The sequence below is a fragment of the Choloepus didactylus genome, chromosome 14 (genome assembly GCF_015220235.1).
Source record: "Choloepus didactylus isolate mChoDid1 chromosome 14, mChoDid1.pri, whole genome shotgun sequence".
NCBI classification, from domain to species: domain Eukaryota; kingdom Metazoa; phylum Chordata; class Mammalia; order Pilosa; family Megalonychidae; genus Choloepus; species Choloepus didactylus.
In genome coordinates this window covers 43,271,151-43,281,082 of record NC_051320.1, presented here as the reverse complement: position 1 = coordinate 43,281,082, position 9,932 = coordinate 43,271,151, and the positions used below count along the sequence as shown (strand labels likewise).

Genomic DNA, 9,932 nt, shown 5'->3' with positions numbered 1-9,932 from the left:
TTTCCACTATGCCTCTTCTATTTTCTCACACTATTTTAACAGGCTACAGAATATTTTTAAGATGCAATTTAAAACCTCTTTGCAAATCAGCCCTACCCTGGTTGCCTTCTTTGCTTCTACGCCACTCTGCCCTCTTCTTTTCCAATATATCTTTCCTGCCACAAAGTTGCTATCTTGTTGTAATACAGATTCTCTCAAAAAATCTAGATTTCTTTTAAAGGAAAAAAAAAAAATACCTCCCAGATACTGAGTTGACTTAAACTATTTTACTATGAATTTACATAAAATCTCTATAAATATTAAATTAGATTTAGATTCCTTATTTTTATAACTCTTATGGAAATATAAATCCAAGAGAGCTTTCTGCCTTAAATACAACCAAAATAGTAAAGCCAATAAAAATCAAAATAAAAACATTAATGAGATGTTGTTTTGCTAATTTGGAGTTAGAATAGAAAAATAGAGTGTGAAGTCTTGTTTACATTTACCCCATTTCTGTTTTTAGACTTCAGTAATACTAATGGAGAGAGTACCTGTTCACATAATGAATGATGGTAATTACTTCAGAACTTGTTTGCTAGTTTAGATTACATAAATCTCATACTTCATGAGGTATCATTTGATACTCTGTCTTTTTTGTAATTTTGAGATCAGGTTACCATTATGCATTACTGAAAAATACATTAAAAGTATAAGATAATAAAGATGAAAGGGGAATCTAAAACAGAAAGTGTTTTCTTTGCATGTACTTACTGTGGTATAGTTACTACTAGTGCACTCTTTCCAAGTAGCATTTTCAAAGTTGGGATCTAAGAAATACTTAAAGAACAGGTTCTCTTTGGTTTGGCATGCCATTCTGACAAAAGAATGTCACGTGTTGACTCATTTCTGCCACCAGTTTTCTTTAATAGAGTAACTTTGAAACTTGGGTTCATACAGACTCAAGTGACATCATTTCAACTTTGTGACATGAGTAATTGTAAGCACTAACATAAACGTAGGAACCAAATCACATAGCAGTACTTGGTTGTAACAGTGATCATCCAGATAATCCGATTTATGCTGATACTCATTTTTATAATTTATCATTAAATAAAAAATTCAAAGTGAATCACCTATAACCTTATTTTGAAGTCACCTGAGATTATGTTCGAGAACTCGGTTTGAGAAACATTACAATAGTAGAAAAATTCTAATGCATTTCTGCCTCTGTTGTGTAATTCACATCTTTCTGCTTGAGTTTCCTCATCCACTAAGTGAGGATTTGTACTTGAAGCATTTTCCAATTCTAAAATGCTATGACTTTCCCAGCCTCTGTCCCGCTTTTTGGGTTTTCTACCTTTTCTGCGGTTGTTCGTCAGAACCCACCCAGCAGCCAAAATGGTGCGGCAGATCGAAAGCAAGGAAGATTTTAAGTCAGCCTTGGAGGATGCTGGAGATAAACTTGTAGTAGTTGATTTCTCAGCCACATGGTGTGGGCCTTGCAAAATGATCAAGCCTTTTTTCCATTCCCTCTCTGAAAAGTATAGCAAGGTGGTGTTCCTTGAAGTAGATGTGGATGACTGTCAGGATGTTGCTGCAGATTGTGAAGTCAAATGCATGCCAACATTTCAGTTTTATAAAAAGGGACAAAAGGTGGGTGAATTTTCTGGCGCTAATAAGGAAAAGCTTGAAGCCACCATTAATGAATTAAGCTAATCATGTTTTCTGAAAACATAACCAGCCATCAGCTGCTTAAAATTTACTTTGTAATTTTTTTATTTACAAAAAAGAAAGATCACTTATGAAGACTATATACCCAACTGCCATCTGATTATAAATGACAATAAAATATTAATTCTTAAAAAAAAAAAAAAAAAATGCTATGACTCCATGTATATCACTCAAAATCCTTAAATACTTAAGTGTTACAGAGATAAAGGAACACAAAAAATATTCATTTAACATATTTCAGTACAAATACAAATTAAATTTATTGCATTGCTCTTTTAATATACAAGGTGAAATATAAATGTATTGATCTGAAGTAGTTATATTTTATTAAAATATAAAATATCACAGATTTTCTAGGCTAAATTACTAATAGAATTGCTGTGCTATGGCATCAAGATCACATTTACAAGAAGATTCATAAAAATGCTGTGTTGATATCTACAGGAGTTATTAATAGTGAAAACTGAGCATTTCTCGCCTTAAATTTCTGATTTGTCTTTTTAAAGTAGGATTAATGATGCCTCTTCTATTTACCTCAGGGATATAAAACACACATTTTGCAAATTGAAAATCCTCATGGAAATATAGCAAAAAAATAGCTTTTATCATCATCATTGAATAATTCCTTATATTTCATAACTTGAGTTAATCTTGTTACATTCCACCCATTAGAGGGCAGTAACATCACATTCTCACAGTGCTACACAGAGAGGCAACACAGGACAATCTCCATCAGCTAGACATGAGGTCTTCTGAAATTTTATGGATAATTAGATTGTTTAATGCTTGTAAGATATTTCCCTTAAAAACATCACCATGCTTTGTAATAAAGTTAACCTATAATGCACCTGCAATATTTTACCAGAACCACTGTTGTTTCTTTGCGGAAAATCTAGGTTTTCCTAGATTTCTGGAAGAGGAAAGAGACTCATCTATCTCCCTGTCTTGCATTGAGTTTTTGGTCTTTCCTCATCTTACTTTTCCTTCTGATGAATATTGAGAATGGGAAGTCTAAAACTATAAATCATGTGGCAGGAAGCACCGGAAAGAGTTATGCATACCTTCACGACCTTTTCTTCCCCAGTAATCTCTTTTCATTGCAAGCACCTTTTGCTTTCAGCCAGAGTTTCATTTTATATTCCAGGACCTTTGTAGCTTCACCCCTTCTTCATTATGTTCTTACCTTGGAAGTAATTCTAAAAATTTCACTGATCGTAGTAAAGGGAAACCAGAGGAAAATCTATACAACTTATTTATATAATCAAGTTATCCTAACATTTTTACCTTATATTAATCGGCAACAGTCTGAAGGGAGTGGAGAGAGAATGTAAAGGGAATTCTACACAGCAGCAGAGGGTTAGGGGGTCTCAAAACCCATGGTTTACTTGGCCAGTTGTGGCCTTCCCTCCCTCACCTCAACTAAATAGCTATAAGGTGCAAACTATGATAGACAGTGAGAACTTATAAATATGAAAGAATCCTCAAAGCCCTTACTAATGTAGGAGGTGAGTTAGTGTACACACACACACACACGTATTATAATGTCTATGTATAAACCTGTATGTAGTATAATTACCTCACAAATGTTAGGGAAAAGTATTACAGGTATTAAAAGGCAAAATAAATTATTCCCAAATTAGAGCAATTGGGATAACCCTCATGTAGTAGGCAAAATTTAAATTGCATGCTTTTTTTAAAAGTAAATAAGGTTTGGATATTGACAGATTGGATGTCAATTTGGAGAGTCAAATCACAAGTGGAAAAATCCAAGGGTTTATACACAGAAGTAAATAATTTAGTCTGGCTAAATCTCAGGGTATTTGAGAGAGATTTTAGAGGCAGGATATTCCACTCAAATTAGTTCCTTTACTTTCTCCAAGAATACCCTTGGGCTTGGAGGTCCAGACACTAAAAAAACAAACAAGCAAAAAAAAAAACGAAAACTGTAATACACCTCTGAAACGCCAGTAGGTTTTCTAGTAGGTTATCTAGGTCTTATCTCCCTTCCTGGTTCAAACCCTCCTCCCAAATCTAATCCATTCTCTCCAATTCCCTAGCTATTTGACTTTTCATCATGACTCTTACCCTGTTCTGTTTTGGTAATGCAGGTGTGAACTTGGCGTTGGCATCTACCCAGAAACCACAGAACACAATGCCACTGGGAAGCCTAATTTTCCTCCATTCACAGCCATGTCCACCCTGAACTGTATTGTCTAGTTCTTCTGTCTCCTGCCCATTTGATGAAAGAGAAACTATCAGAGACATCATGTGTGGGCAGATCTGAGGGACAAATCAAAGATGATTCTATAACCTTGATTTGATCAGGATAACTAGAAAAACTGTATTATCATTGACAACAAAATGGAACATCATAGGAGTAGGAGATTTGCTAAGGAACTTCTGAGCTTCATTATGGGCATAATAGATTTGAACGTGGTTACAGATGGATGATGATGTCTTACATTCAGTAAGGCTAAACCACTTTTGAGAACTTCCCATATTTCATCCACTAAGGAACTAGAAACAACTGCATAATACTGTCTCCAAAGGTATTTACCATGTCCCCATCTCATGGCTGGTACCCGTCCCTGTGAAGCAATAGGCATTCTGTTGGCCACACTGCAAACTCCTCTCCAGTGTGATTCACAGAGAAGCAATGCTCTGAATTGAAGGTTGGCATAATAGCTTCATGATAGGGAATGGACTGAAGTTTGTTTTTATATCTCAGAACTATGTGGCTTTCAGTCTAGATAGCTAGTGTGGGATATGACAGAATTAGAAATGGGTCAGTCTTTGATGGGTGTAGGAGGTAAACTGTCATTAGTAAACTATATCAACTGGGAAGTGATCTTCAAGGCTTTCTCAAATATTATTTTCCCTGAAGTTTCAGGAAGGTGTTGCTCAAAAATTGGCAAATTTAGTGTTCGTGTCTAGTTGTGTTTCATTAATCATCTCAGTATATGTATATAAGGGAATAAGAAAGTCTTAGATTCTAAAATTTCTTTCTGATGGACTTTCTGTACAATACAAAATACTCTATTTTTTTTTCCTTTTTTTCTTCCTTGTGGGATTATTCTTTTCCTTCTTTAGTACTTAGAAGAAAAATGGTTACATTATCTATTACATGCCTGTGGATTATAGTCTCAAATAACAAATAAATTACTAAATATAAGGATATGAAGTTACAATGAGAAACAATTGAGTCTACTTTTGATTGCTCTAGGCCAAAATTCACAATTTACATTGTCTAGACAAAAAAAAAAAAATCAAGATAACTTTTTTATCATTATTGTTTTCCAAAGAAAAAGTTTCCCAAAGGGTGTTGGTAATTGCAAAAATGTTCACTGGGAATGTCAGTAAGTTTGTTCAAGATAAATACTTATATTGTTGTACCTTTATCAGCATCCCAACCTGTTCTGTTGGTTTCCCAGAGGTAGAGTTATAATTTTCATATACATAATGGATTCATTTTTATCCAGATAATTGGGAAACTAATTGTCTGGCAAATGTGTCCTACAATCTAGCAGAGAATTGTTTATTTTTAAAAGAAGTCATACAACTGTTTCTGGAGGGCTCTGGTGTTGAGAATGGGGTTCGGAGTGAAGGCATTCTCAGGAATTATTCTAAAGGAAAGCCACATTTTTAAGTGAGTTAAAAGGCTCACTGTGCAAAGACTACAATTTTACTGGATAGAAGTTAAATAACAAACCCTGTTTTATGTTTGAAACCTACAGTTGACAAAAGCTATTTCCATCTGTAGTAAATTCATGGGGCTGATTACGGACCATGTCTACCTCACTGATCCATCTCTTGCCATTATCATACTGCTATTCTACTTTTATGATTTTTCTTTTGCGTAAAAGGTTCCCTTTGGGTTTGTTTCTTTCTTCATTTGGTAAACTCCTATTCCAACATGATGATCCAACTCAAATGGCTCCTCCTAAGCTAACATCCCCATGCAGAGTTGGTGGCAACTTCTTGTGTGCTCTTGTGCTATTCTGTTTATACTTCTAATATAGCAGTTATCCCCTTGTATTATAATTTACATATTTACATCCCCTACTGTCTTTAGTATATGATCTTTCCAAACCAACAGTATAAATTGTTTACTTCAGTATTACTGGCACCAGATATGGTGCCCAGCAGATAAAAGGCATTTAGGGATGACTTGGACTAAATTGATGGGGAAAACTAGGTAGATAAATTTATTTTAGGAGAGAGAACATCTGTCTTTACAGAGAGAGAGTCAAAAAAGGAGGAGAGAATAAAAGCTGAGACAAGACAAAGCATTTTCAGGATTAAAGTTCTATTAATTCTTTCAAGTGTTCAAATGCTTTTTATAAAAGGAAGTATTTATATATATTTTAAAGTGGAAGACTGCTGAATAAGAAGTATATGTAAGAGGGTGTGTATAATATAGCAGAATATTCCACTCTGAATTGGTTGCTTTACTTTCTCCAAGCACACTCTTCAAATAGAGTGGATCATTGAGGCTACAAGAAAATCTTTCATCTGTGTTCTAACACAGGGAAACCTGAAATTTCAAAATTCAAAAGATTAAAAAGGATGTGTTCAATTTCAAGTCTCCATTGCACATACCACATAGCCCCTATTTCTTCACCTTCTGTAAGAGAAATCAAATTCACTGCTCTGGAAGTCAGCTGCATTTTTTGACTAATAAAATAGCATCAAAAAATCCAAGGGAAAACTTTGCTTTGAAAAAAATATCTACAAGCCTAGATCTCCCCTCCATCCAAAAACACATCTGAAAAACTTGTATTAATTATTTAAGGCTCAGCTCCTGTGTCTTCTCCTCTGGGAATCTTTCCTAAGTTACCCAAGGGCACATGGAGTAACTGCTTTGTGAGTGCAAGTCATACCTTCCATGCTATGCATATACACTCTGGAAGGCTTCGTAACATTTCATAATTATCTGTTTGCATATCTGTCTGCCCTTGTGGGCTTTCAGTTCAGCTAAAATGTTGACCACAGCTGGTTGAATTGCATATAATCAGTGCCAACCAAGTGGCAAAAAAAAGATTGTTAAATAAATGAATGTGTGGATGAATAATTACCAATGTTAAAGAAAAAGAGTATCACCGAGTTCGAGATCTAACAGTATACAATATATCATTTAAAATAAAGAATTCAAAGTAATAAAAATTATCTGTATCTTTGAACAATTTTTTTTAAATCTTTATTTTGAAATAATTTCAAACATATAGGACAGTTGCAAGTACAATACAAACTCCAACACCCCCCCACCCAGATATCCGTATCTACCAATTTTACATTTTGCTACCTTTGCAGTACCTTTCTTTCTCTTTCTTTCCTTCCTTCCTTCTTCCTTCTTTCCTCTCTCCCTCCCTCCCCCCCTCTTTCTTTCAACTGTATCTGTTATCTTTCTATCAATCATCTATCTACCCATTTATCATCTTCTGAACATTTGACAGCAGGTTGCATATATCATACTCCTTGAACTCATAACACTTCCATGTACATTTCCTACGAACAAGGATATTCACTTATGTCATTAACTGCAGTTAATTCAATAAAATTAATACAGATATAAAGCTTAAATTCTATATTCCAATTTTTCCTTATGCCCCCTTTGAGCTTTTCTCCTCCATTCTTAGATCCACTCCAGTATCATATATTGCATTGACTGTCATTAACTCTTAATTAACTGTTTTTTTAAAAATTAACTATATCAAGAAGAAATTTTTTTAAAAAAGATATACAATAAAAAAATATTTCAAACAAACCATAACAAGGGAGTAAGAAAAACACAACTGACCTAAAATAACTGCTTTACTTCCAACATGTTCTTACTCTACCCCAAGAAAATAACCGAATATAGCAACATTTCTGTGAACTTGTTCCTACCATACCCATCAGAAATTAACAAACCATAGTCATTCCTGGCATTCCCAGAACGTTAAATTAACCCACAATAGCTTATCTGTTCTTATTGGGTTATCAATCCCCCTTCATTAATTGTTCTCTATGGCTAGTTCCCCTACATTCTACATCATAAACCATTTATTTTAGGAGTGTGTTGTTTAACCTCCAGGTGTCTGTGAATTTCTAAGTCTCTGATGGCTATTGACTTGTAATTGTATTCCATTGTGGTCAGAGAAGGTGCTTTGAATAATTTCAATTTTTTAAAATTTATTGAGGCTTGGTTTATGTCCCAGCATATGGTCTATTCTGGAGAAGGATCTGTGATCACTAGAGAAGACTGTGTATCCTGGTGATTTCGGATGTGATGTTCTATATATGTCTGTTAAATCAAATTAATTTATCAGATTGTTTAGGTTTTCAATTTCCTTATTGGTCTTCTGTCTGGTTGATCTATCTATGGGAGAGAGTGATGTGTTGAAGTCTCCCACAATTATTGTGGAAACATCCATTGCATCCTTTAGTTTTGCCAGTGTTTGTCTCATGTATTTTGTGGCACCATGACTGGGTGTATAAACATTTATGATTGTTATTTCTTCTTGTTGAATTGTCCCTTTTATTACTATGTAATGGCCTTCTTTGTCTCTCATAACATCCTTGCATTTAAAGTCTATTTCATCTGAGATTAATATTGCTACTCCTGCTTTCTTTTGGCTGTAGCTTGCATGAAATATTTTTTCCATCCTTTCACTTCCAATTTCTTTGTGACCCTGTGTCTAAGATGAGTCTCTTGTATGAAACATATTGATGGTTCATATTTTTTGATCCATTCTGCCAATCCATATCTTTTAATTGGGGAGTTTAATCCATTTACATTCAGTGTTATCACTGTGAAGGCATTTCTTGAATCAGTCATCTTATCCTTTGGTTTATGTTTGTCAGATATATTTTTTCCCTCTCTCTCTTAATGTCTTTCAATGAACCAATATTGAATCTCTTTAGTACTGAACCTTTCTCCATCTCTCTCTCTCCTTTCTTTGTTTCTCTGTGGGTAGGGCTTCCTTTAGTATCTCAAGTAGGGCAGGAATTTTATTAGCAAAATCTCCCAGCATTTGTTTGTCTGTGAAAAATTTAAGCTCTCCCTGAAATTTGAAGGAGAGCTTTGCTGGATAAAGTATTCTTGGTTGGAAATTTTTCTCTCTCAGAATTTTAAATATGTCATGCCACTGCCTTCTCGCCTCCATGGTGGCCGCTGAGTAGTCACTACTTAGTCTTATGTTGTTTCCTTTGTATGTGGTGAATTGCTTTTCTCTTGGTGCTTTCAGAACTTGCTCCTTCTCTTCAGTATTTGACAGTCTGATCAGAATGTCTTGGAGTGGGTTTATGTGGATTTATTCTATTTGGAGTTTGCCCAGCATTTATGCTTTGTGTATTTATATTGTGTAAAAGGTTTGGAAAGTTTTCCCCAACAATTTCTTTGAATACACTTTCTAGACCTTTACCTTTCTCTTCCCCTTCTGGGACACCAATGAGTCTTATATTTGGATGTTTTATTTTATCTATCATATCCCTGAGGTCCATTTCAATTTTTAAATTTTTTTCCCCATTCTTTCTTTTGTTCTTTCATTTTCCATGCTATGGTCTTCGAGGTCGCTGATTCGTTGTTCAGCTTCCACTAGTCTTGTACTATGAGTATCCAGAATCTTTTTAATTTGGTCAACAATTTCCTTTATTTCCCTAAGATCATCTATTTTTTTTATTTACTCTTGCAATTTCTTCTTTATGCTCTTCTAGGGTCTTCTTCATGTCCTTTATATCCTGTGCCATGTTCTCATTGTTTGTCTTTAGTTCTTTGATTAATTGCTCCAAGTACTGTGTCTCCTCTGATCTTTTGATTTGGGTGTTTGGGTTATCCATATCATCTGGTTTTATCATATGTTTTAAAATTTTCTGTTGTTTTTGGCCTCTTGGCATTTGCTTTACTTGATAGGGTTCTTTTAGGATATGTAGGATTATTTAAGGACGAATCTCTAATTTTTCAGATCTTCGGCGTACACTTTCTCTAACTAACCAGCAGATGGTGTCCCTGAGTCACCTATTCCCCTCAAGTCAGTTCTCTCCAACTTTGTCTTTGTGGTGTATGGGGGTCTGATTCTTGTGGGATCCAGTTGGTGCACCAAGTTTGGGTGTATTGTTTGTGCTGTCCGTCCTGAATGTAGGGCATGTATCTGAGCGGTTAGGGAGGGAGGGCAGCTTTAACAATCAAACCTCCCAGGTGTTCCTGGAGATTTAAGGCTGTTGCAAGAGTCTAAACCTTC

At 34.9% G+C, this 9,932-nt stretch overlaps 1 protein-coding gene across 1 annotated transcript; it reads left to right on the top strand.

Annotated features, from left to right (window-relative positions):
• Positions 1-1,312: 1,312 nt before the first annotated feature.
• LOC119509303 (thioredoxin) lies at positions 1,313-1,765 on the top strand. The gene has a single exon (XM_037803255.1). The coding sequence runs from the start codon at positions 1,381-1,383 to the stop codon at positions 1,696-1,698; it is 318 nt and encodes a 105-aa protein (XP_037659183.1). The 5' UTR covers positions 1,313-1,380; the 3' UTR covers positions 1,699-1,765.
• The last annotated feature ends 8,167 nt before the right edge of the window (positions 1,766-9,932 follow it).